A 27741-nucleotide genomic window follows, 5' to 3' on the forward strand; every position below is an offset into this window, starting at 1 on the left:
GCATTCCATCTGCCACAGAAGTGCAATACCATGTACCCATATCAAAAAGCAAGATTTTTTTGCTTAGCCGGACAACTTGTCGGATTTAAGGTACCTCAGTTTAAATGGTCTTTATCTTCGTTCGCTTACAATTAGCACGAACTACCATAAATCCGACAAATAATCCAACTAATCATGAAGTCCAATTCTAGCCTGGTTAATTACCATTGTTAGCAATATCAGTTGATAACACATTACGTGCGGTGCTTTACATATAAAACTCCATAGCAACACATCCACAGATAAGTTGGACGGTATAGCGTGTGCGACCGATTTAATGAGCCACAAATGAGAAGTAGTGCTTAAACAGGATAAAACTACAACTTTCCCTTCTGTTGATAAAGGGCGCAGCCATCTTGGATTCTGAACTCGGGATCCTCTGTGCTGCTCCGAGATATTTCTCGGATCTCCGAGAAACGGGAGCGCATGTAGTCACTTCCGGCTTCAAAACTCCGGAATCCGACTCGGAATACAAGTTCCGAGGGGAAATGGAACAAACTAAAACTACCCGAAATGGGTTGACAGAGACATTTCAGTGATTTTGAATCATTCTGCGCTGCACATGGGTTAATTGCGTTAAAAATTTTAATCAGATTAATCATGGTGATGGATTAATCCGCGTTAACCCGTTAATTTTGACAGCCCTAGTTTAAATATAAAGTCATGAATAGATGCATCTTGTTTTCTCTTATGATTTACTTTGAAATATGGACATTAAACCAAACAGCAATTAGGACTGTGATTAAAAATCATTGCAAGTTTCTTTTATTTTATGTTGTTGAGTGACCTGGAGCTTTGGAAAACTTCCTTTGCAGTCAACTAAAGGCATCAAGCAGAATCGTCTTACCCAGGTCCTCAGTAGGCAGCTGTGGGCTTAGCTGTGGTCACCATGACGGCTGTGTGCACAGTGCTGCTCTCTGTCCGTCTCTGTGTCCTGCTGCCCCTCACACTGGGCCTCCATCTTCATGGGCCGCAGCAGCCGCCCCTCGCTGCTGTAGCCGTACCAGGGGGGCACGCTGTCCTGGCTGTGCTCCCAGCGCTGTGCACGCGGCCGCAGGAGCAGCGCGGCCTGCCTGTGGGGGATGTGGGCATAGTCAAGGGGGATCCATCCATCCACCCACTCAGCCTCTTATCCAGGTCAGGGTTGCAGAGGGTCTGGATGCCATTCCAACACACACAGAGTTACTTTTGTATTCATATCTTTGTTGGGACTGTCCATTAATTCCTATGCTAAAAACCCTAACCCCAACAATAACAATCTTAAGCCCTACCCAGCTTTAACCTTAACCATAAGTAACCAAACAAAATAAAAGACTTTTGTCTCAGATTTTTATAAAATTGAGTTTGATCCAGAAAGTGAGTGGGGACAGAAAAAAATGGTCCCACAAGGTCAAAATAACAGGTTTTTATCACATTATGGGGCCATTTGATCCCCACTATGTAAAAACCCACACAAACAGTCTATGGGCTCTTTAGAGACATTAGTTGTCTTTGAGGTGTCAGTGTACCCGTTGCGTGTCACACAGGCTTGTAGGAGGCCTTACTTGGGGATGCCGGTACAGTAGAGCATGGAGATGCAGGCCAGTTGTTGGCAGCTGCGCTGTAGCAGCTTGGGCGTGCGCTCAGTGAGATGGACGCAGCCGCTCACGTCTAGCTCGCGGAGGTAGTGACTCACCCCTGTCACGTACTGGATCGCCATGTCCGTCATCTGGCCCAGGAACGAGAGACGACACTGGAGCTAAACTTCAGGAGGCGGCGCAGCAATCAGGTAACTCAGACTTATTAATGGAACAACTACAGGTCTATTTTAGCAAAATATAAGCCATATAAATGTGTTTAATGGGGTAGGGGCCATTCCGGAATGCATTCATCAATTCCAATTCAAATCAGGAAATGGAATTTGAGTTGGGATTGCAAAGAAAACTATGGGGAACAGAACTGGAATTGAATTTGAATTTCAGGGAGATTTAAATTCCAACTCTATTTCCATTTGCTGATTTGTACTGGTATTGATGAATGCATTCTGGAATGGCCTCAACTCTGGTGCTAAAGCATAAAATACTGGTCTGCTGAACTTCATCAAGCGAAGGTATAATGTAATTCTTGGGTCTCAGACTTTCCAGTGACGGGGAAGGCCCCCCCCCCCCCCCGTCTCTTAGGGGTTATTCCTGGAATCGGTACATCATCAGCACTTTTGTGTAATCAGCAGAATCCCTTCAGTAGAGTCACATTTTTATGGCTTTTTGTCAGACGGTAATTGTGGCTGTGGGAATGTATTAAATCACAAAATCACTGTTCTCATGGTAGACTCAGGGAAAAAAATACAATCCGTGAGCTGAAGTGCTTACTTTAGGGCACCCGCGTACACGCAGGATGAGGAGGTTGCAACAGGAGCAGCACAGCGCCTTGACTGTCTGATTGGACAGCACGAGGCAGTGGGACAGGTCCAAACTCTCCAGGTCCCTCGCTTCTTCACACAGTTTCTGTGGCAAGGGGAGCAGAATCGGGGTGGTCACCCCAATTCAAGGCAAGCCTTCTGTTCTAGTCAGCTCTTCCCTGCCCTCACCAATAGGGGGACCTCCACTCTCAGGTGCAGTCCTGTCCTGAGTAGCGCTGGGTGCTGGGATTACATGGGAGTTACCCCTTCTCTGTCACAGTGGTGGGAAAACCATGCATTTGGTGTTTCGTGATGTGACCTGTCTCAGCATGCGGGCTGCCTGAACGCAGGAGGTTATCATTGTGTTCAGGCAGTGCGTTGGGTTATTTCAAAGCGGATAATGTGAACAGAAGCGAAGCTTCCCTAGTTGACAGCGATGACCACGGGTGATGCTCTGCATTACCTCTATCCCAGCGTCTGTGATCCAGGGGCATTTAGACACACTCAGATTCCTCAGGGCCGCAATGCTGCAAAGGGATGCCAGACCCTTTAGGGAAGATGCATTTAAGCACCATTATCGTTAAACCGTAGATAACAGCCTATGTCATGCATGAGCTCAGCTGAGGCCCTTTACTGAGCACTTTCCAGCACACGCTGACACTGACGTTTCGCATTACTAGCTAATTAAACCGAATCGTCATCCTTGGAATAGGCCTGTCAGTAGATTAAAAGCACTGAACGACAGCCAGTACTAGGGGGAGATCAGTGCTGTTTTCCGTGCCAGAACCGTGGGAGAGACAGCCTTTGGCTCATGTGCAGGTAATAGTGCCTCACTGGAAACATCAACATTAAATGCTTACAAAACACTAACAGCCAACGGAGCATCTGACAGGTGTCAGGAACGGCAGGGAACCCACATCACCTGCACTGCCACCTGCTTTTATGGGTTCAGCACCACATCACCAGCACTGTCACCTGCTTTTATGGGTTCAGCACCACATCACCAGCACTGTCACCTGCTTTTATGGGTTCAGCACCACATCACCTGCACTGCCACCTGCTTTTATGGGTTCAGCAAGCAAGTGGGCAAGTCTGCTGTGTGGGGAAAGGCGGTGATAGGAAGCTGGGATACCTGGTCCTGGATGTTGGTTCCAGTGAGATCCAGGGACACAAGGGAGGACAAGAGTCCCAAGCACTCCAGCCCTGTATCTGTCAGGCGCTCGCAGTAGGAGAGATCCAGGTGTCTCAGGCTGGAGCACCTGCAGAATGATGCACACATCCAGATGAGCGTAGCCCTCTTCCAGCTTTGAGGTTCATTATTATTATTACATTATCTTAACAGACACTCATAAAGTTTGCATCCTCGCCATTGAGCGCGATGGACGTACACACCGCTGTGCCAGCCTCACTAGGGACATGTCTCCAACACGGCCGCAGCCGCTCAGGTTCAAGCGGCACAGCTTAGGTCCAGAGGGGCCTTCCAGCAAGTACCTCAGGCCCACGTCACTCATCCTGCGGTGAGACACCGTCAACGGGAAGCAGCCTTAACCAGCCTTGGCTCAACGTCTCCCAGTACAACTGCAAAATGCCCCCTACTACAATATTCTGACATTTTTTCCATCTTACCCTATAATGTTTTACACTAAACAATTACCCGATTTTATGATATTGAATTAAAAGACAATTTCTGTGTCCTATAGAGCGATGTCTGATGCTTCATGGGAAATGATGTGACATCAAGTGACGTGACATTTTTTCCCATAACTGGACAAAAATGTCCGTGCTATTACTCTGGAGCGATTGAGTGCCACATGATTAGAGTTGACCATTCTGTGCCATGTAGGTCGCATAGCTGAATGCAGCAGCTGTAAGGATTACGCACCACTAAAGGAACATTTAAAGCAATTTAGAAACTTAAGTAAAAATTTCACTTAGTCTTTCCAAGGGCTTTAACGGCCTGGCAAGTTCACCCGCCTCTTTAGTTACACACATCTCTCAATGGTTTTTAAACTAGCACTTAGTGGTTTCTTGTTCCAAAAAAGTATTCAGCGTAACTAGACTTCCAAGAATGTGTACAAAATAAACTTGAAAATAAGTTCCACTACTTTTTGAAGAAAAATGTCTAAATGTATTTTTTTCTCACCCTGATCTTTATTTGTTTTCTTCATTATCGGCTTTTCAAGAGATACTGAGGGTCCGGATTCGTACCTCCTGCAGTCTGCAACACTGAGTGAGGTCAAGTTCTTCAGAGAGCTTATGGATCTCATGCTGGCATCAGAGAGTTGTGGGCAGTCCACCACCTGGATGAATCTGAGGCTGGGGCAGTTCCTAGTGAGATGTCTCCAACTGATGTCCGTCATTTGACTATTAGCTAAGGGTTTGGGGGACAGATACAAAGGCGGTTCATGCCGTACATCTCGACAGCTGAAAACCAGTCGGGTCTCAGTGGAGTCATGCTCAGATCAAAGTGAATCGCTAATATCAGAGGAGGCTTTCTCACACATACTGCACTCTCATGATTGCAACTGGAGAGCAGCTGTACCCTGCAAAGAGATGGACTGTGAAATGTGATAGAGCGTGTGTTTAGACATGCTCAGAGTCCTATCTGATGCATTGTGAACCATGTTCCCACGATAGATTCCATGCTCAGCAACTTGTCATCACAACCCTAAATTAGCCTCCTGCAGAGGTTCCGTAGATTGGTCAATGGAGGGCCTGGGCCCAATTAAATCAACCCAGTTTTTATGTCACTGTGCTTATTAGTTTACTGATACCCCTGTGGTCCCTGTTTCACCTATGAAGCTTCCTATATGGGGAGCTCCCTAGTCCCAGAGAATATATATGATGTCAGACCACTGGCCCGTGTACCACACTAAGAGCAGATGCCATTGGCATAGTTCAGACATCTGGATAGTTAAGTGGATAGTTCAGGTCCAGAAAATAAAAATCCAGACCAAGATTTTGTTTCAACCAACTAGCTGAATACTCTTTGACTGCGACTCTTTATACTCAACTGGTTTTCTGGATCTGAACTATCCACCCCTGATTGGCCTGATGCTGACCTTCAATCCTGATCCACTGCAGCCGGCACCCTTCAGCGATGGCCTTAAAGGCGATGTCGGACAGGTGGGGCGTGTCTAGGAAGGAGATTGCGTTCAGAGAAGAGCACCTGGAGACCATGACCTGCAAAGAGGGACCCCGCGATTAAGCAGCTCCTCTCCTCGTAGCCATCCTGCATCATTCTTCACAGTGTGTTTATTAACGTCGACATCAGTATTTGGTGCCTGATGCAGATGCAACGCCTAGTATGTAAGTGTCAGGGAATTCTGAGAAGATCTAGAATTTCTGTCATAAACATAGTTTTTAAATCTGTTACATAACAGATTTGTTTCTTTTTTCCTGACGTGCCCTAAAAATCTAATCACGATGTGTTACCTGCAAAGGTAACAAAATCCGATTTCAATTTTTATTTTGTCTTTGTGTTTCAATTCATAAATGGCGTTTTTAATAATATTATATTATAAATTGTATTTATGATTTAGCTGGTCTCACAATGGGCTGCGGGCCATTTTCAAGCAGAGGCGGGGGTGTGGGATCTGTCTGTCCCATCTGTAGCAAAAACACCTGTAGCTCAACAAATATAGCGTTGCACTAACAGTGGAAATGTCAGGGGCTCAAATCCCAGAGAGTACAGATAAATCGTAACCCCTCTACTGTAAGTTGCTTTGGGTAAAATCATCAGATAAATGTGCCACTTAGAGCCCTACAAAGGATTCTTGCATAACAAAGCTTACAAATGGAACACAGGCAAAAACAATAAAGGGGGGAAAAAATCACCCACATTTTATCTGTACTCCTTCCTGCCAAATCACAGACTGCCACACATTCATCCTGAGTCATTCATGTTTGGTACCAATGAAAATGACTGATGTTTCCTGAAGGGCTTCCTGTCTGACTTTTAAGGATGTATCTTTACATTTCATTTACATTTAATAGTGACTCAAGTATTTATGCAGCTGGGTGTTTTACTGGCGCAATTTCAGTTTTGCTTACGGGTACTGGTCAGATTGCAAATTCATGTCCTCAATCACCACACCACCTGCTGCCCCACACTGCTGGAAGGAACACTCCGTCCCAGGGCATGGCTGACACATGCACGTTAAACAATATCATGGCCTTGGGTACTGCTGATCACAGTGGAGAAATTGCATAAAATTCCACAGCAAAAGATGGTACAACCAGGGGCCCAGGAAAGGACACAAGTACTGCAAACCAGACCTTCGGAGGTGCTATCTGAAATAGCAGATGCTAACGGGCTTCTTCATAAACACATCTCATACCAAGGGAAGCTGTTTAGTAATTAAACTGCAGTTTCGGTCCCCGAAATGAAAGTTCCGCTGTACTTCTGACTGGAGCTCCGTCCTGCCGTGTAAGCATCTAAAATCATATTTTGCTAAATACGTCTGGCAAGATGCAAAATCCACCAACCAGCACGCATTTGTCCACGATAGTCGGCATGTCATTGAGCTCGACGTGCTGCAGCTGGCTACACCCAACGGCTACGTCCCTGAATCCGTCCACCGAGATCTGCGGGAGAAGAGAGATGTTTGCTATGGAGGCGGGTCCTGAAAACGGCAATGGCAATGAATCCCTCCAATGTGCTAGTGCTCATCTTCACTTCAAATGCCTCATGACTGGACAGATGGTAAAAACAAGAGGTGGCGATTTCAGGTCCAGAGAGTACAAATTGAGACCAAGATTTTGTTTCAACCAACTAGTTGAGTATAAAGAGTCACAGTCACAGAGTACTCAACTGCTTGGTTGAAACAAAATCTTGGTCTGAATTTGTACTCTCTGGACCTGAAATCGCCACCTCTGCTAAAAACAAACACTGAGAACAGGTCTGGCTGGAGATCTTCCCATGACTGATCATTTCCAACCTTATCGTGCTGCAGTACATGCTGATGAAAAATGGACTTACTGATTGTTTAAAAGAAGCTTATTTAACTTGGACAGCAACCCGGTTTTTCCCCTGGTGATAGAAACCCTTCTGATTTTGGTTCATTATTGTGAAAACAGACGCTCAGGATTAATTAATCAATTACAAGGACGTTCAAGACCACTGTGCAGTTATGTAGAAGTATAGATGCCTTGAAAAATCTATAAATGAAATGTCTAATTCCACGCTAACCGCCCTAAGCTGTTCAATTATACTTGGGCATGGTTTATTTAATAGATAACTGCAGTGTAGTGATTTATATGGATCGATTATTTTGTTTATAGGCTGCCATAAATAATTCAAGCTCTAGGCCTTGAGTCATATTTGCATACACGTTGCATACATGTTATACATTTATACAGGACAGCACACACACATTCCTAATTCCTCACCGATTTCAGGACAGATTTTTCTGTGCTAATAATGTTCAGCAGCCTGCATCAATCTTTCGCAAGTATCAAATATAACATTAGAGATCTTATTCTGGAGCAGTGGATGACAATCATAGACTGACTGCAAATTAGGACAGATGGGATATTGTTTTCAGCACAGACACATGTTCAGACAGTGCAGCACACACACCCATCAGTATAAACCCTGAAGTAAAATATGTTTTATTAAAACATATTTTCCATTGATCCATCTATCTTCTAACCGCTTATCCTGGTCAGGGTCTGGGTTAGGGGGCTGGAGCCTAACTATTATATTATCGTCAATATTTTTTAACAATCAAAACAATATTTTGCCTGTTTTTTTTTATAATAGCAGGGCATTGCAGCTTCATCTGTAAAAGGAGAGCTTGATCCAAAGTCTGTGGATGCAACTATTTTTATATTTTTAATTAAGTGGATGAGGATCATTTTTAGGTGATGAGGATTTTTACATGATCAACAGGACTTTTCTGTGAACAAAAACAATTAAATCTTTTTGGGGAAAAAAACGCTCTATACCCCTGAGTTCGCTTGTAGTTCAGGTCCAAGGGGCTTTAACGTAGGTACTAGCATTTCCACGTGGCCGTATTTATTTATAAGCATCCCCCCCCCCACCCACCCACCCCAGTTTGGTTACCTCAGCAACAAAGTCTGGCCAGTAGCTTGTGTGGCTAGTGATTAACAATGACGCACTCCCTGCAAGCCAGACTGTGGGACTGGGTAGCCAGGGGCCTGAAAGCAGCCACAGCTGGAGGGGGGCGAATGTGGGACAGCTTGCTTTGGGGGAGGGAGGGTAGGGCGAGGTGGAGAGAGAGAGAGAGAGACAGTGAGACAAAGACGGGAGGAATCAGAGAAGAAATGAGACAGAAAAAGAGTGAGACAGGAGGAGCAGAAATAGAGGAAGAGAGGGAGACAGAAAAGGACAAGGGCAGAGAGAGAGAGACTGAGGGAGAGAGAGCGAGTGAGAGAGGCAGAGAGAGAGAACGAGCGTGTAACTTAAGATCAGCGCAGCCCCCCAGCCCCACAGTGTCCGTGGCAGGCAGCAAGCTGCTCTCTCTCCTCTAGACGCTGGCTCCTTGCTCATGACAGGACAGGGCGGGGTGCGGAGCGGCACGGCGCGGGACCCACCTGAGTGCAGCCCGAGAGGTCCAGGTGGACGAGCCTGTGGCAGCCCTTCCCTGTGGTCAGGTACTGTAAGCCTCTGTCCGTGAAGCTTCTGCAGTAAGCCAGGCTCAGGTACTGCAGACTCAGACAGCACCTAGACAGCACAGGTCACAGGTCACAGGTGTGCTCAACTTCTCCAACATGTTTTTTTTGTTTTTGACTTGTTGGACAGATGCATGGCACCTCGACACAGCACGAATGGCATCTTACAGCTGAAGAATTGCAGGGATGCCACCTAAATGTCACAGTCCTGCTTTGCGCTGTGGGCTTCAGGGTCTAACAAAGCATTAACAGAATTATGGGATTTTTTTTTTTTAAAGCAAAGTGCATTTGCTCAGTTAGTGTTAAGTGCCATTGTGAGTCTGAAGCAGGCAAAACATAAAGCGACGTGGAGGAGGGGTGGAAGTAAATGCTAAAGACTTAGACTCTTAGACTGTCTGACCCCCCCCCCCCACATCCTAACAGTTCTCTAAATCGGGTTTTCACGTTATTCACTCTGGAGAGGAATGATGAATGGAAATGCTCTGTGTTCCTGACCTATCTCCCTCTCACTCACAGAGCGCAAATGGTTTTAATTACGCGCGGGGGCTGTGCAAGGTCTTTCTGATGAAGGCTGTGGAATCTGGGGGGGTGCTTTTTTTCCAGACGCAGAGAAAGCCGGGGGGCATTCTGGATGCTGGGTAATCCTACGGTCATATTACTTTGGGTTCTGCTGGTAGAGGCTGTGCTCTTACTAAGTCTTGCAGAAATTCCCTGTTTTTTACATGTGCTGATGAAATCACCTCTCTGGGGCTTACAAAAATTCTTCCCACTGACCCCCTGCCGGGTAAATTGCGTCTGTCATGGATGATGTTTCAAGATGATGATGTTCAAACGGCACATCTCTCAGCTATGCCACCTGCACCCTCACCCGTGTCTGCCAGGTGCAGAAAACAGCCACTTACCCATTCAGACTTTATCTGTAACGTGTTTGAAAATGCATTTCGCGAATTAAACAGCGAACATTTCATGTACGTGGACATATCTCTGAAACCACTTAAAATGCAAAAGATCAGTTACTTTTGGACAAAAATTACCTTGAAAGATTTCTAATGGTGGTATTAGTCACAGCAGTGTGGGACAAATTCAAGTAGAGCAGAGTGGGGCAGCCCCCTACAATCACCCTCACAGTTTCATCCTGTTTTAATTAAAATAAAAAAAGAATAATTTTGGTTAGCAAAAGCGGAACAATGCAGTCTGACAAAAGAAATAAAAGTGGTGCACCAAAATGTCTCTAAATACTTAGATGGTTGCATCACTTACATTTACAGTTTTGCACTCAGATATATTGAGCTCCAGCAGGTTCCTGCATTTGGCTGCAGAAGGAGACAAAAGCAAAGAGCTTAAGAAACTCCCCGGCCGAACAGGACGCGGGGCTGTTCAGCACCGCCTACGATCGGGGAGGTGCTCATTCCTAGGCCCCTCCTGTGACGGGTTGGGACCCCTAGAGGAGGCCTTGGGTGAGGTTAAGACCGGGATGCATTCATCCCAGCTGCAGGTGGCACGGAAGTTAATGAAGTGAACCACAACACTACAGGTTCAGAGCCCAGGTGCCAGAATTGCTGCCGCAGCTCAGATTGAAAAAAGCAGCTGTGTAATATGGGCCAAAGTTTGGAGCTGCAGGCCCCACGAGCCTCCCGTTGGATGAAAGCAATGTCTAGCATGTTTTTTTAAGTGATGATCTACAATCCCAACTCTGAGTCAGCTCATGCTCACCAGGACTCAGCTGCCAGTTTTGAAATCACGGTGACATCACAGAAGACAAAATAATAACAGGCAAGTGGCTCAAAACCCCCAGATGTCAACAGCCTGCATCACAGCTTAGCTGTCGCCACCTAATTACTGTACGTGATGCAATGCTATAATCAATGCGCAATCTGCAAGGACGGTAATTATGATTCAGCAGGTATTATCCTATTAACAAATAGCCTCATTGTGCATTTAGACATGCAAACAAGAGTACCCTGGCAACAAAGCTTGCTGAGCAACGAGCAGTAACAGTTGTTCCGATTACAGGTTAACTCTGGAGCAGAATGGAGGCAGCCTGGGGGTCTCAGTCTAGCAGGAAGGAACAGTCTAGAGTTTAGTTAAGCTCGTGGCATGAATCCATAAAGTCACTGCTGTGCTCAGCGCCGCTAATGACCAATAAACTGAACCAGCCCAGATGCACAACCGTATGAATGTGCCAAGCTTTGATGGAGAAGAGTCCTTCCAGATTAATCACAGATACGCGCCGCTTACAGGGCACCCGGGTACTTTGTAGGAAGCTGGAGGTTCATAGCCTGCCACCCTGGTATTATCTCTCTCTGTCGCACCATGCAGGGACGCCACAGCGATAACCAGCCTTCGAAGGTGCCCGCCTTGGGCCCACTCACCCCGCCCCTGGCTGCCCCGGCCGGCCGGAGGATGCGCATGACTGTGGCCTTGTTGGTGCTCCTGCTCTGGGGGTCCCCCGTCGTTGGGGGTGCCCGGCGCGGAGCGGGGCGAGCCAAGGCTCGTGGCAGGGCGCGGCAGGGCACCGCCAAACGCTTTGCCCAGGAGTGCGTGGAGTACACAGAGGCTGGGGAGCGGTACCTGGATTGCCAAGAGCGGAGGCTGAGCGCGGTACCGGCTGGCCAGCACAGCGATGTACACCACCTGCTCCTGGCCCGCAACCAGATCCACGTCCTTCCGAACGATGCCTTTGCCCACTTCCCCAACCTGAGGAGCCTGGACCTGCAGCAGAACGAGCTGAGCCAGGTGTCGCGCCGGGCCTTTGCCGGACTTGCCCATCTCACCACGCTGCTGCTGCAGCACAATGGCCTGCGTGACCTCGACGAGGAGACACTGTTGCCGCTGCCTCTCCTTGCCTATCTGCGTCTCTATGACAACCCCTGGGATTGCCGCTGCCAACTTGACAGCCTGGTCAGGACCCTGCAAGTGCCCGGCAAACGTAACCTAGGGAACTATGCCGAATGCGCGGAGCCACACACGCTCAGGGGCCACAGGCTCAAGAGGGTGAAGCCAGAGCAGCTGTGTCCATCACTAGAGGATAATGCCCTGCAGGAGCCGGAGGGACCGGGCACGAAGACCACAGGCAGCGTACAGCGCACCTACACCAGCACCGCATGCAAAACCTACATGTCGCTGCTGGACTGCCGTGACGGAGGTGAGCACTACTGCTTATCTTTGATTGATCAATATCAGAAATTTAATAAACCCTGTGGCCTTAAAAGAAGTAATCGAACAGCAGATATCCAAAACTCACATGTTTACCAGAACATTTCTGGGGATTATGGGACAAATGTAATGAAATATATTGGTTGGATTATGAGGACTGAGTGAGTTTTTGGTTCCTCATACTGTAACACCTGACATAAGGTCATTGGCGGTCTCACCTCAAAAACAACAAAAAATGGACTGAGTGAATTCTGGAAATTTGCTCTTGAATTGGTGATAAAAAATATTAAATCATGGGTAATTATGAGACCCCATTGGGTCCTCAGACAACTGAGGTGCTTCATATAGAAGAGAGTCAAGGACAGGATGCTTAGTGGGTACATGGGAATCCACAGGTCTGTAGTGCTCTGGCACACTCAGCCGGGCACACTCAGCATGGTACTCTCAGCCGGGCACACTCAGCATGGTACTCTCAGCATGGTACTCTCAGCCGGGCACACTCAGCCAGGTATACTCAGCATGGTATACTCTGCATGGCACACTCAGCATGGTACTCTCTGCCGGGCACACTCAGCATGGTACTCTCAGCATGGTACTCTCAGCCGGGCACACTCAGCCAGGTATACTCAGCATGGTATACTCTGCATGGCACACTCAGCATGGTACTCTCTGCCGGGCACACTCAGCATGGTACTCTCAGCATGGTACTCTCAGCCGGGCACACTCAGCATGGTACTCTCAGCATGGTACTCTCAGCCGGGCACACTCAGCCAGGTATACTCAGCATGGTATACTCTGCATGGCACACTCAGCATGGTACTCTCTGCCGGGCACACTCAGCCAGGTATACTCAGCATGGTATACTCTGCATGGCACACTCAGCATGGTACTCTCTGCCGGGCACACTCAGCATGGTTTACTCAGCATGGCACTCTCGCATGGTACTCTCAGCACGGCACACTCAGCATGGTATACTCAGCCAGGCACGCTCAGCATGGTTTACTCAGCACGGCACTCTCGCATGGTACTCTCAGCCAGGCACACTCAGCATGGTTTACTCAGCATGGAACACTCAGCATGGCACGCTCAGCATGGCACTCTCGCATGGTACTCTTAGCCAGACACACTCAGCCAGGCACAGTGCGGATTTCTGCTGGGCTCCCCTGGCCAACAGGCACAGCTGATGTGTATGAGTGGGGTCCTGTACATGTGGGAATGTGTACATAATGAAAAATAAACAAGTGATAAGGAATGTGAGCAGCCCCAGCCCTGGATGCTCACTTGTGCTGCTTTTTCAGTAACAGCTCATTCCCACAGGAACCTTCATCAATCTCTAACTTGCACTCACAAGCACAGGAGGTGGCTGCTGCTTCTTAACATGAAACTTTACAAGGGGGTGCCGGTCTTCTGCTGTGGCCAGCCTGTGTGACAGCTTTATACAGAGCTGGGGAACTGGAGGGTTCAGAGCCGAGCTGAGTAAGCAGAGTCGCTTAATCTAGGCAGACCCAAGACGTACACAACCTCACATAGGAAAACAGACAAATGCACCGTGTTCCTCCAGTCCTATCTGGGGAGTCTATCAGGTCTATCTACCTAGCCGTCATCTGCAATTTATCATGCATGTCTCAGCCATAAATATATGCTAGCACACATAAAAACCAGTGCAGCTGTAATTTCAGAAACAGCAGCTTCTCACCGAACACAACTAGAGAATAAAAATCTTGGACTGTTTCCACACTCATGGCTAAATGCTGCCGTGGTCATTGAATCTGCTGAGCAAATACATCGATTGCATCAGCCTGTATTGCCTGTACTGGCTCTCAGCCGGTTGTGGTTTTGGCAGCTAACAGGTGACTGTTAGGGCCTTTACCTTTAGCCTCTGCCAGTTTTGTCTCTGGTTTCCACATTGACGAGAAGTGATGGATGCCTTCACCCTCCACCACTAACAGGGGGTGGGGGGAAGAGCTGGGGCTATGCGCAGCACTGGTCACCAGCCTTGCTGCTACCAGTGACACTGGGAAAAGTGGCTAAGTGGGTAAGGACGCTATGATGAGAAGGCTGCTGGTTCAAACCCCAGGGTCAGTAGAGTGATTTCATCGTTGGACCCTCTAGCAAGGCACTTAACCCCTAATTGCTTCCAGGACTCACCCTGTTTTCTCAACTGTATGTCACCTTGGACAATAGTGTCAGCCAAATAATACTCAGCCCCTTGTAATTTGCACAAAAACATGTAACATTAACAACAAGTAACGGCATACACAGCAAGCAACATTATAGTATATGGTGATAGCGTAAAAGACCCGTGCCAGTTTTACTGCTCACAGATGCGGCAAGGAACATCCTGTGGCTTTTGGAACACATCTCCTTCTCACAAACTCTCAACAGGACAAAGGCAGATCAAGCACGTCTGCAAAAGTGCAGCAGATATTACCATAGTGACCACGGAAATCTGTGTGATGTTCGGAAGAAACCCAAAACTTTAGACGGAAACCTTAGTGGCTTTCAGCTTTCGCTGCAGCTGTAATGGGTGAAACAGTCACTGCTCCCCTGTCAGTCTTTACTTCTGAGATGATGTGCAGAAATATCAGGCGGCTTCAGGGTGCAGCAGAACTAGCAATCGCATAAGGCATAGCGGTAATGCTGACTTTCAGGGAACCTAAAATGGGACGTGTTCTGGTCGTGTGAAAGAATGGCGCCGCTCCTAATCAGAATAAGGCTGTCAAGTGGTTATTAGTAGATAAGAAAGACAACAAAGAGGTTTGTTCAAGGGATCATCTGGAAATGTACCTCTGGTGACGGACTCCAGTGACAGTAACAACATGGGTTGTTGCTACTTTCACTCAGAATGCATGTCCCCACGAGAAGCGTGGGAAACAGACACTGTTGTCACATATAAATTTTAAGTGGGAGAAACTTCTAGAGATGTTTACAATCTACTCATTTATCCAAGGCACCTTACAACACAGGGAAGGGTTACAATTTGTGTGTGTTCCCTGGGATTTGAACCCACGACCTTTACATTATTAGTGCAAAATTCTACTTGTTGAGCCGCAGGAGCTTCTGAGCATGTATGATAAGAGGAGTGGTGAGAGAGCGATGACCCGCAGCTCCCCAGGGAATGCTGTTTGTCATCCTACCTTACCGCCAGTCGCTCAGGCACCCTGGTTCACAGTCAATGTCAGCAAACAGTCAGGAGTTATGGCCTGCGGTCACATACGAGGGACGCTTCTTTTATTATTTTCCATCTCTGTGAAACTGTAAAAATCGCACAGCCAGACTGGCTTTGGACCCCTGGGTATGCAGTAGCTTTGGACCCCTGGGTATGCAGTGGCTTTGGACCCCCGGGTATGCAGTAGCTTTAGACCCCTGGGTATGCAGTGGCTTTGGACCCCTGGGTATGCAGTGGCTTTGGACCCCTGGGTATGCAGTTCTCCTTCATGATCCTGGGACTTTTTGCCAAGGGGAGTGAAGAAGAAAAGGAAAGGAAAAGGGGATGAGGGGGGGTGCGGGTTGAGAAAAAATGAGGTCCTCCTTTGCGAAAAAAATCTTAATTATAGGCTGAGAGTTTATTTAAGCATAATATCCGTCCAGCACGTTCCCTCCCTCTGAGAAGCTGCTGAGCAACCAGAATCCACACACCACCATGGGCAAGTTCTAATATAACTGGGGGTGCGTTCACCAACCAACACCCCCCCCCCCAAAAATGCCTATGCAGCAACCGCAGAGCCAGTGAAACACCAGCTTTCTGTAACGCAATCTGCCGCACACATCAGGGCTATATGTCAGTCTGAGCCTCCGATTGCTCACTTCCTTACTTCTCCCAGGATAAAAAGCAAATGTAAAAACAGCCGTGGCCAAGACGCAGCCACGAGAGCAGAAATGGAAAGCATTTCTCCATCCGGAGACTCAGTAATGCGCACTGCATGTGTTGCATAGGGTCAGACAGCACACGAGTGCATTTGCAGCTTGAACATCCCAAAACACTTCCGTTCCTATAGACGCAACAGTCAGAATGCTGGTCAATCCTGCTGCCATATGCTGTCATGTGACAGACAGCCTGGCAGGATCCATGAAGATTCCAAACTGTGTCGCAGTCAATAGATATCATGGCTGATCACCAAAAGATTTCACGGCACATTTTGTAATACATAAGGTAGTGTACTATAAGAATTACGGTAACACTTTACCTAAGGGGGCACAAATTACCTAGTAGTACACTCTTAATATACAGACGCTCCTCTACTTATGAACTTTCAATTTAAGAACTTTCAGAAATACGAACGAAGAGGGCTGCAAGTCCAAATCATGTTCATTGGGCTCCCATTTCCTGTCCGCAACATCAATTTTTTATTCTGTGCGCCAATTCCTCCTAGTACGACTTCAGGCCGCTACTCCCGCCGCGCAGCAGCGTAGCGTGCGAACTCCCAGCATCCTAATTCTCTGTACTTGCGTATACCCTTAAAATGATGTTGAATAACGACTTACGAATATTTTAAGTTACGAACGGCCGTTCGGAACGTATTTCAATCGGAAGTAGAGGAGCGTCTGTATTAATTAACCAAAAACTAAGTGTTAGTTACTGTACATATTGATTCCATGTTCATTCATCATTCATAACCATTCATGTATTTCATGCAGTTCTTATATTTGTTCATGATTTGTACTTGATTAAGTTACCAGGTTACTTGTCCATCCCATGTAAAGTGTTACCTGAGTTATTTGTTTTGCAAAATCTATACAGTACTTCAACCCCCGTGACCCTGCATAGGACAAGTATGGAAAATGGATGGATGGATGGATGGCAATAGTTATATTATTCCTAAGAACAATCCCTGTGCTTTTTTTACGATGTAAAATTTGTTTCAGTGAAAAAAAAATCCTTACCCAATGACCAGGATAAACAATCAGAAAATGGATGGACGGAATAAATAAACAGGAACATATGGAAGATAATACTAATAAAACAAAGTGAACATTTAAACCTTTACGTTATTAGCTTTTTATTTTAGGATGCTTTTTAAAATTTTACTAGTGATCAGTATTAAAATCGAATTTATTACACTTGACGAGAGCATTCAACAATGTATTCTATGTTTATCACAGATGTCTGAGAAAGCTCTTGGAAATACTTTTAAAAGTGCAGCTACAATCTGATTTCACATGTGCTTCGAGCATGTGGGAATTCCTCAGCTATTCCAGCCCTTCCGAGTCACACAAGGAAAATCCCATTGAGCGCCAGCTGGGAGAATGGTTACACTGGCTGTTACTTTACTGCTGCAGCCCCAGAACATGCTACCAGATCCGTCTGTCTGTGCGAGGTACTGACCCCCCCACCCTTCCTCACCCCCCACCCCCCGCAGAGCTGACAAACGTTCCAGCAGACCTTCCACCATACTATGTTAATATCGACTTGTCTAAAAACAACATCAAACATCTCAGGGCTAAGATGTTTTTGGACTCCAAGGATTTGAAATCACTGAACCTCAGCAACAACGGCCTGGAGCTTGTTGAAACAGGTGAGTGTTTGTGCAGGTATGTATGGGTATGACGGAATATTTATATAAACTTGATTAATAAATATATACTAAGTTATGTAAAACCTGGGGCACCAGGACCTTACACAAACCACAGCATCCATAACCACAGGGGCATTAAGTGCTTTCAGACAGAAACCCTTCCAAATATTAAACAGGACATGAGCACTGCAGATTTGATAATGTTCTACATCCTGTCAAAATCCAAGGAGGGAGGCATACAAGGGGAATTCCATTACATAAAAAAAACTCGGATGTCAAGGGACATCAGATCACATTTTAAAGTTTTTATACTCCAGGCCACGCTCAGATCTGTCCCGTGGTTGAAAAATGTAGACAAACATTTCCATTTACCAGAACTAGACAAATAAACTGCATTACTGTATGTAGTAATGTATTTATGACTTTTTAAGATATTTCAACAACTGACTTCTGCATATTATGGCAGATACCCAAGAAAATGGACAGCTTAATGCTTTCAGTATTGTCCTGGAGTTGCTAGTTGGCTATAGAGAAAAACAGAGAGAAACATTTAAACTCTAAGCTACATTGAGCCAAGATGAAAAAAACTTGCTATTCATCCACAAGGGCCATTACTTTTTTTTGTGGGGTGATGGACAGTTTGGCTAGAAGAAGGATGGCAGGTACAAGGGATTTTCTCAATGACTTCTCACAATACTACACCTAAAAACTAGCAATGGCCAAATGAGGCTTCATGAACCATTTGTTGTATTTTCTGACACCACTAGATGGTGCTTTCTGTTCAATAAAGGGCACCAAGCATGCCTCAAAGTAAACCAAGAGCACCATCTAGTGGGGTCAGAAAACACAGAGAATGGTTCATGAAGCTTCATTTGGCCGTCACAACTAAAGATTCCTTAATAATGTGGGGGGAGTGCTGGGCGGAGGGGCCTAAATTCATATTAAAGTACATACCCTCACTTCAGATCATCCAAAGCCACATCTAATGGAAATGGGCACCACACGGACTATAGAGGTGACAGGTATCTATCCTTTGTTCACCTGACAGCTGCCTTTGCTGGCCTCCTGTATCTCCGGGAGCTGGACCTGTCCAACAACAGCCTGCACTATATCCAATATGGTGTCCTGGAGGACCTATACTTCATTCGAAGGCTGGCGCTGGGAGGCAACCCATGGGTGTGTGACTACAATATCCACTACCTGCTCTACTGGCTGAAGCTGCACCCTGGCGTTCAGCACTCTGGTCTTATCTGCCACTCCCCGGCTGAGTTTGCCGGGTGGTCAGTGCAGGAGTACGTCAGGACCTACAATGGGGACTGCCCCATGGACAGAGTGCCGGGCCAAAACATGGCGCTGGACCCCGGCACCCAAAACACCAGCAACCAGGAACCCAATGCACTAGAAGTCATGGGTAGAATCGGTCAATACTCCAAAGACCAGCTGCCAAGGTCTTTGAGAGACTCAAAGAGATACAACACTGTCAGAGTTAAAACCAAGAGACAAAACTGACAGCTTTTACAGAACTGCCCTTTTTTGCAGGATATTCGAATTTGGCCTGAGTCCCATGACAAAGTCTTTTCCATTTTTGTACCCTAGCATTTTTTTGGTTTTAAACTACTTCCTTGTATCCCAATTTTAAATCGTTTAAGGGTCTGTGTGGTTTCATCCTTTTTCTGTCAATAAACTGAGGAAGTTTGCTGTGCCACTCAAACGGCTACTTAGCAAATGTATGAAAGCGATTGAAAACATGGAATAAGAAAAAAAAACTTAACTGCCGACCTGACAAGGTTCACTGCTTTAATAAAGACCATCAATGTTTAATAAGGGTGCGGAGTCAAAGATAAAGAGGGAAAAGTGCTGAAACACACTGTAACATCTAACCATTACAGAAGTAATATTGTGGTGTCTGGAGATTTACTTCAGATGGCAAACTGTATGTCACAGCACCAGCACAGGATTTATTGGGCAGGGAAAGAACAGTTTGGCCAACCGGACTATTTCTGAGCAGAAACACATGCTGGAAAAACTACAGCGAAGCTTGGAACTGCAGTGCTTACCAGTGCACTCGAAACTGGGCCACTGGAGGGCGCTACAACCTCGCATGTTCAGATGGACCACAAAGGGCCGATACCGCTGCAGGATTCGCACGACCACACTGTCCTTGACGTGATCTTTTTCCATGGAGAAGTTGATCTGAGAGAAAAGGGGAAGCAGAGAGATAAAATAAAACGTACCAGTCTCTAACAAAGGGGGGAAAGTGGAACAAGGGAAACAGCGTAACACTCTCATCATGTTTGAGTTATAATGACAGGTGGACATATCACAATGAAAAGATCAGGAATCAGGAACTGACCTTGCCCCAGAGAGAGGACATCTGGGTGATGACCTTCCATGAGTGGCTCACCTGGGCACACCTGAGAAGGTCTCCCACAGGCAGGTATTGGAGGATCTATGCACAGGACACAGGTTCACTACTTTGCTCTAGACCAGTGTTTCCCGGTCCGGTCCTCGGGAACCCACAGTCGGTCCATGTTTTCGCTCCCTCTGAGCTCCCTGCCTGATAGTCCACATTTTGCTCCTTCCTAGCTCTCTACTGGGAGCTGGAAGAGAGCAAAAACGTGGACTGTCTGTGGGTCCCTGAGGACTGGACTGGGAAACACTGCTCTAGACCGCAGTCAACTTTAGGTTGTTGTTCTAAACTGCATTTAGACCAGATTATGACCACCAGCATCAATATGTGGACATCTACAGCACATCCACTGTGTCAGTATGCATTTCCTAACCACTTCCATCTAGGACAGGGTTGTGGTGAACCTGAGGATTTTAGCAGAAATCACAAGTTTCAAGGCAGGGGATGGCAATCCATCCCACGACACAAACACACACCACAGGCAATTTCAGAGATGCCACTTCACACAACTGCATGTCTTTGGACTGTGAGAGGAAACAGACACACATGGAGAAATCCTGCACGACAGAAGTAGAACATACAGATGTCACAAGAGTGTCGGCAGAATTCTGCAACTCTACACCCAACACAGAGGGTGTGAAGCAACACTGCTACCCATTAGTCTGACCACATAGTTAAATATTATATTTGACTATATATACTCTCCCTTTAAAATTTTACATCCTGTGAATTTGCTAAATATTTTTGATCGATGTGTTGCCATGTGTGGATCATTTGTATGAAAATTATGTTAAGGAACAGAATATACAGAAATTTTAAACAGACACCATTAGGAATGATTTCTCAGATTCCCCCCCCCCCCCCCAAGGACATGAAATCAGCCTCTGAGTGCTGTCGTGCTTACGGACAGCTGCGGCTCCTACCAGTGGCCCCCTCCCTGAGCCCAGGCGCCGTGGTGTGCGACGCGCACGGAATCCCACGCACCCAAAGAAGCTTTTATTCAAACGCCAGCAGCCGAATGAAACGCTGGTTTAGAGCGAACGCGTCGCCACCGGACAATGACATGAAAAGCGATGAAAGGCCTTTGTGCGAGTAACAGAGCCGTGTCTCGGGACTAATTACAATGCAAGTCAACAAATCTGCTGGCCCTAGCACTCGAGAACCTCAACTCTCACGTCCTTTTAATGTCCATCCCCGGTGGGAGGTTCAGGTACACAGTTCTCTGTATTGATTTGTTCTCCTATTTTCATGGCTTTTGATATAAACTGTTCTGTTTTGTTCCACAGCAGTAAGTCAGGCCTGAGGACTGTGCAACAAGTCCTGTATCCACACTTGGTTTTTTCTGTTCCGCTTACTGAACAATAATGAATATTTTGTAGATTTTTCCCCCCCCCCAACATATTTTAGATCTTCCTTTTCGTGTTGTGACTGTCTTGTCAATCACCCTACATTGCCTCAAAATGCAGAGATCTACAATAAAATACAATGTCACGTTTCTCATGGTTTGCCATTCCTGCACACGCTAATAAAAAAACCCTAAAATTACATTCCTGGTCAAGGAATTCTCAATCTCCCAAATCCTTTCCCATATATAGTCACACGTTTACAGGAGAATGTTTATAGAGTATTACATTGCAAAAGTGAACATGAAATTAAAGATGTGATATATTACACAGTAGGGCATAAGACAGATTTGCTGTTGGGGATAGGCTGCAGCCCCCTACACTAGATAAACAGTTGTAAGATGGATGGATGGATGGATGGATGGCTATTACAAAGTAAGAACAAATTTATTAAACCAGTCCATGGACTGGGCAAGCAGTTGGATAGAAAATAGACAAACTTTTACAGGAAAGAAAAAGCACAAAACATTGGTGGCTGAAGGATGTCTCATCTTTTTTCACTTTTATGGCTCAGATTAGATGCATTTACACAAACATTTACATAAAACCGATCAATGCAGAAGTTGAACCTCCCATGATTAGTTAGTAAAGTGGGAGGTGAGGTTATGGAAGCAGCTATGGAAGTATTTGACTAGTTAACAGATCCACCATAATGTTCTGTTCTCTTCCCTGGGAGAGTTTCTATTGAGGTTATCCATAGTGAAGCAGCAGAACATCTGGCAAAATATGTAAAAGCCATTGTTACCACAACAAAAAGGAAACAAAAAAACACAGAACAGTTAATAGCAGATGATGGCCATTTTCATTCTGTAATATTACTCTCATTGCTAACCCCATATTAGAGATACCTGACTTTAACTCCATTGCAGTTCAGCAGATGCACCATGTAGCCACACAGCTTGAGTAGGTGCATTGTTCGATCCCAGGTCTTTTAAGATTAAAAAAAGATCACTGGGGAACTTCTGCTCTTGTCTCCATGCACAACAGGGACTCTCAAAGGACGTCAGATCAGAGAATCGACTGAAACCACAGCTGGGTGAGTAAATTATGTTGACCCCTCGCCGAGCGAGGACACAGAAAGCATCAGTTCAACATTCCTGTCATATGAATGGTATTGGCAGAAAGCTACACAGTATGGTTGCCACTATTCCCAAATGAACACTATATAAAAATTTATATCGATGATCTCAGACTTGGAAACTTATACTGGACAAACTTTGTGGTTATTCATAATGATGCAAAGTGTCCCCGGAGCTTAACATTTATCCATTAGAAACAGGCCAAAGGTTAGGAAACACGTCTTGGGCCCAGATCACAGAAGTGTGTGAAGGGACACTGCAGTCTTCTTCTATAGACAATGTATCCTAGTGAAAGGGAATCTGGATGAGATGTGGGCTGAATATAATAATAATAATAACTAGAGAAAGACCTGAGACACCCTTTGTCCTGGCTAACAAGGTTACCTGCATCTGGTAAACATCTCGTACATGCAGTGGACACCTGGCTAACAAGGTTACCTGCATCTGGTAAACATCTTGTACATGCAGTGGACACCTGGCTAACAAGGTTACCTGCGTCTGGTAAACATCTCGTACATGCAGTGGACACCTGGCTAACAAGGTTACCTGCGTCTGGTAAACATCTCGTACATGCAGTGGACACCTGGCTAACAAGGTTACCTGCGTCTGGTAAACATCTTGTACATGCAGTGGACACCTGGCTAACAAGGTTACCTGCGTCTGGTAAACATCTCGTACATGCAGTGGACACCTGGCTAACAAGGTTACCTGCATCTGGTAAACATCTCGTACATGCAGTGGACACCTGGCTAACAAGGTTATCTGCGTCTGGTAAACATCTCGTACATGCAGTGGACACCTGGCTAACAAGGTTACCTGCGTCTGGTAAACATCTCGTACATGCAGTGGACACCTGGCTAACAAGGTTACCTGCGTCTGGTAAACATCTCGTACATGCAGTGGACACCTGGCTAACAAGGTTACCTGCGTCTGGTAAACATCTCGTACATGCAGTGGACACCTGGCTAACAAGGTTACCTGCGTCTGGTAAACATCTCGTACATGCAGTGGACACCTGGCTAACAAGGTTACCTGCGTCTGGTAAACATCTCGTACATGCAGTGGACACCTGGCTAACAAGGTTACCTGCGTCTGGTAAACATCTTGTACATGCAGTGGACACCTGGTTGTTTTTGCAGTGTGGTTACAGCACCATACATGTTAATGTGATAGTTTTAGAGTACAACAGTAAACGGTGGACGTAATGCATCAAGAGCAAAGGGAATCTTTAGGTCTGGGGGGAACCCTTAGTTGGATTTAATGAAGTACACAGTACACAAACAAAATATCCTGAATATTGTGTTTTTCAGGTTATTTTATTTGTGTACCAGATAGTATTTATATCTGTTTACTTTGCTTGCACTGTGTACTGTCTTTGCACCTTGTCTGCTTGGCACCATATGTGTGTTTGCCTGTGCACTATGTTCTTGCTGCTGTTTGCACCAGAATATCCCCCTGGGATCAATAAAGTGCATCTTAATCTTAATCTTAAAGTGGCGTGACTGTTATCTCATTCAGCTGCATTTTCTTTTGTTACTCTGTATTTTGATCTTAATAGATGTCTTACTATTGACTATGGTTGAGTCAATACTTCCACTATGTTTTAAAATGAATTGCTTCTACTGGAATGGTCATTCACAAGACTTGCTATGGATTTCTCCCTGACGTTTAATAACATCATTAACGCCAGTGATCCAGTGGGTTGGCTGTACCTTCAGTGCAAGTTTCCAAGGTAGTGTGGACACGACGTCTTTCCTGTCCATGTGGGGGACCCCGCAGCTGCGGTCTCTCTTCTCGCAGAGTCCTGTGTCCAGCTTTTACCCATCCATGGACAGGTCAACCAAAAACATGCCCGAGAACATGCAAGCAACTGAGATAAGAGGACTAATTACACTAATGAAATACTTGTTCGCTACACGTAATCTTGATGGAATGATTGAATTACTATGCAGGTGGTATTCAGGAATAGTGTCTACATTACTGTGTGTTGCCACAGATTAATTGGCAATATAAAAGCTAATTAAAATCATGTTTTCCAGTTAATCTAAAATTAATTAAAGCACCTCGAAATATTCCTTTGTCTTCCTTAATTCCTGTGCGACACGCTGCCAAGCTTGGAACACCGCTCTGCAGTGAACAGAATTCCAGACTCTTCTCAGTTTTCTGACTGCTTCTATGATATAAAACAATAATAAAATTACAAAAGGTCAATCTAACCCAGAAGCTGCAGCCATCATTTGTAAAAATCCATACGCTATCATGACAACTGGTTGTGGATCGAGAGTTTGGCAGCGTACACCTCGGGTGAGACACCACACACTCACTCACGTTTCATGCAACTCAAAAAACAAGAAGAAAAGAAAAGGTAAAGTATTGTTTCAAGGCTTCTATACCTTCAAGAGCATAACTTTATGCTTCATAGCTTGTGACCTTAAAGGGATTTCAGAAAAGCCAATCCAAAGCATATTGCACAACCAACAAAACATATTTACATAAAAATTTCATGAGTCAAAACATAATCTTAACATCTGAACATTTAAAAACAAACCAGACTCATCAGTATAAATATGACAGCAACAGAACAGGGAATTTACCACATGGTTTCACTATCTACGCATCAGAAGCAAATATTACATTTAAGAACTTCCCCAAAAATATAAAATAAAAATAACGCTATCATGTGATTCTATTCAATCGAAGCCTTTGAAGATCGACAAACACATTAAAAAAGCAGACAGCTGTGGAACATCTGGATGAGTTCCAGGGAGGTTTAACCGGCCACCCACAGGACGTCCCACTGATTACGCTCCTCTCAGATGGCGTGCGGCTGTCTGGCCACCGCTCCTATGTGTCACCCGGAGAGTGCCACCCGCGGGTAGGGGCCCACCTTGCTGCCTCCGCCGGCGGGCCTGCAGCCAGGCGGCCCATCCGCGCATCGCGGTCCGCAGGACTCTCTGAGAGTGTCGCTCCGCTGCGGCGCTCATCTTCAGTGCCCGCTCCGCTGCTGTCTCTCTCTTTGTGGAAACGTACCCCCTCCAAGCTCTACTTACAGGGGAGCATCATTTATTCATAGGGCAGGGGCACAGTGAGATAATAGCCCTCAACTCACATGCAGCAGCAGTTTCAGACACTTGACTGCATGGACTGAAACAGTTACAACTACACTTACCTGCAGCAACGAGAACCTGTGACCTTATTTAGCACTTTGTAACAGTAGCATCATGCAGTTTAAGGTGTTTTAAGAAACTAGCCATTACTGAACTCATCTTCACTGTCAGTCTCCCCGCTGCAAACCGTAAATCTTCCAAATTAAACTTTTGCCTGATGTTATACTCCACAATCCAGAATATACTTATCTTATCTCTTAGTCTTTGAAAATCATTTAAATAACGAAAGTAATGGAACATTACCATTATTTATATATCCGTGCTTAAGGAACAACAATGGAAAAGCACTTACTTGAAGTACATTTTAGTTAATCGTTTTCGGCACCACGAGTGCGCCTTCTCAAACAAGGGTGACAGGACCTGGCGCAAATGAAAATGCTGTTATGCTACTTACCTCCACTAAACACAGTCTGCTAAATGGGACCCAGGATGTGGGACGACATCAGGATTTAATACAGGGCCTGGACAATGGAAGGACTGGGTCTAGCAGCCAGCTGTCCTGTCTAAACAGTTGAAGAACACTTGCCGATGAAGTAGATTCACCATGCTGACCATTAGCTGACCATACCTGGCTTCCACAAGGAGATCCCACAGACATCTTCTGAATGGAACACACAGGAAGAGCCCTGCAACAAACAGATATTTTTCATCCTAAGAACTCGGCACAATTGTGGGCTGTGTAATTGCATTAATCCCAGTTCCCAAAGCCATTGGTCTAAACGACAATAATGACAGAAATTGCACAGTACAAATTACGATTCATGACTTAATATATTTTCACGTCAAGGAACGCTGCATTTTCAAGATGGAAGTTGTATTTTGTGTTTTTCGAGGAACTCCTGTTTCTGAAAGTAAGGCACACTCACCTAAGCAATTTAAGGCCAGAACTACTAATTTAAAATGCATCAGCAGCTCTCAGGAAGTAATAGAATTGCAATCCCATTGTGCTCTATACAAATACAAGAACCTCATTAAATAAAAGAGAAAAAAATAATCCAGTCCTGGCGTGCTCCATCTTCCAACAAAATTGCCTGTTTCTTTCAGCATTGAACACTTTTCTGGTGTACTATATTTCTGAAAATTATTCAATTTCAGAGAATGGTGGCACATTAAATTGTCTGGTGCTGATTAGAGATCAAACATTTTTTTTGTTTGTTTCTGAGGTATTATAGGGGATTTCCAGGTGAAAAAATGTATGACCACCTGCAAGATGTGGCTCCGCCTTTCAATGAAACAGAAGGCGGTCTGTGTTGCTGTCTGTAGCGTGGTCCCTACAAGACCATCTCGGGGAGACATGGTTTGGAAAAAAGGCAACACAGAGGCCGAACCTGCTCCTCCTTTGACATGCAAACAGGAGGATGCACCGTCAGGCATGAACTAGGCATAATAACGAGTCATGACACATTTATATAAAATGTCACAGCTGGCCAATACAAACCAGTCACTTTCATTCCCATGAATCCCATTTCCCCTAATCTTCATTATTTTCTCTTCAAGAAACATTACTAGGCTTTCAGGACAGGAAACACATCCGCTTAGCAACGCCTGTTAAGAAAATAAAATGAGACAAATAATAAACGATAAGTTCCAGGACGCAGAATGTCCACCTAACTAGCTAGAGCACCTATGTACTATGCACTATTGGTGACTTTAAAACACAGGCATTTGAGTTACCTCATTGTTTTGTTCTTAACATGCACTGGCTAAGCGCCAGTAGCTTATACGGTTGAATGTCACCATCTTCAGACCCAGATAAAATCTTATCCACACCCTTACCTGATAGACCTCGGCAAGCGAGTACTTGATTGCGGAGCCTGAGGGGACCGCTTCGCTGGTTTTTATCGACGACATCTTAAAACTCTGACTAAAATTAAACCAATTTATCATAACTATCCCCTCTGCGCTCACGCCATTGAAAATGGTTTACAGTAACTAAGTAACCGACTCAACCAGGAAAC

The 27741-nt window shown here is 45.6% G+C and overlaps 2 protein-coding genes across 2 annotated transcripts; one reads left to right on the forward strand and one right to left on the reverse strand.

The window, feature by feature from the left end:
- Positions 1-10: 10 nt before the first annotated feature.
- fbxl13 (F-box and leucine-rich repeat protein 13) lies at positions 11-27695 on the reverse strand. The gene is made up of 23 exons (XM_072709315.1): positions 27560-27695; positions 27222-27328; positions 26352-26409; positions 26076-26143; positions 25504-25661; positions 24680-24789; positions 24338-24486; positions 23703-23739; positions 20078-20173; positions 19782-19917; positions 10313-10365; positions 10087-10187; positions 8975-9104; positions 6905-7003; positions 5479-5599; positions 4959-4974; positions 4625-4840; positions 3809-3928; positions 3549-3675; positions 2880-2963; positions 2388-2522; positions 1584-1747; positions 11-1112 (listed from the first exon to the last, which is right to left on the reverse strand). Exons 1-23 carry the CDS (start codon positions 27668-27670, stop codon positions 914-916), a joined length of 2595 nt encoding a protein of 864 aa, XP_072565416.1. The 5' UTR covers positions 27671-27695; the 3' UTR covers positions 11-913.
- lrrc17 (leucine rich repeat containing 17) lies at positions 8694-21679 on the forward strand. Its single transcript, XM_023810425.2, has 4 exons — positions 8694-9034; positions 11372-12197; positions 17569-17724; positions 18773-21679. The coding sequence occupies exons 2-4, from the start codon at positions 11456-11458 to the stop codon at positions 19231-19233; spliced, it is 1359 nt and encodes a 452-aa protein (XP_023666193.1). The 5' UTR covers positions 8694-9034; positions 11372-11455; the 3' UTR covers positions 19234-21679.
- Positions 27696-27741: the final 46 nt, after the last annotated feature.

This window comes from Paramormyrops kingsleyae, chromosome 3 (assembly GCF_048594095.1).
Source record: "Paramormyrops kingsleyae isolate MSU_618 chromosome 3, PKINGS_0.4, whole genome shotgun sequence".
Lineage (NCBI taxonomy): Eukaryota > Metazoa > Chordata > Actinopteri > Osteoglossiformes > Mormyridae > Paramormyrops > Paramormyrops kingsleyae.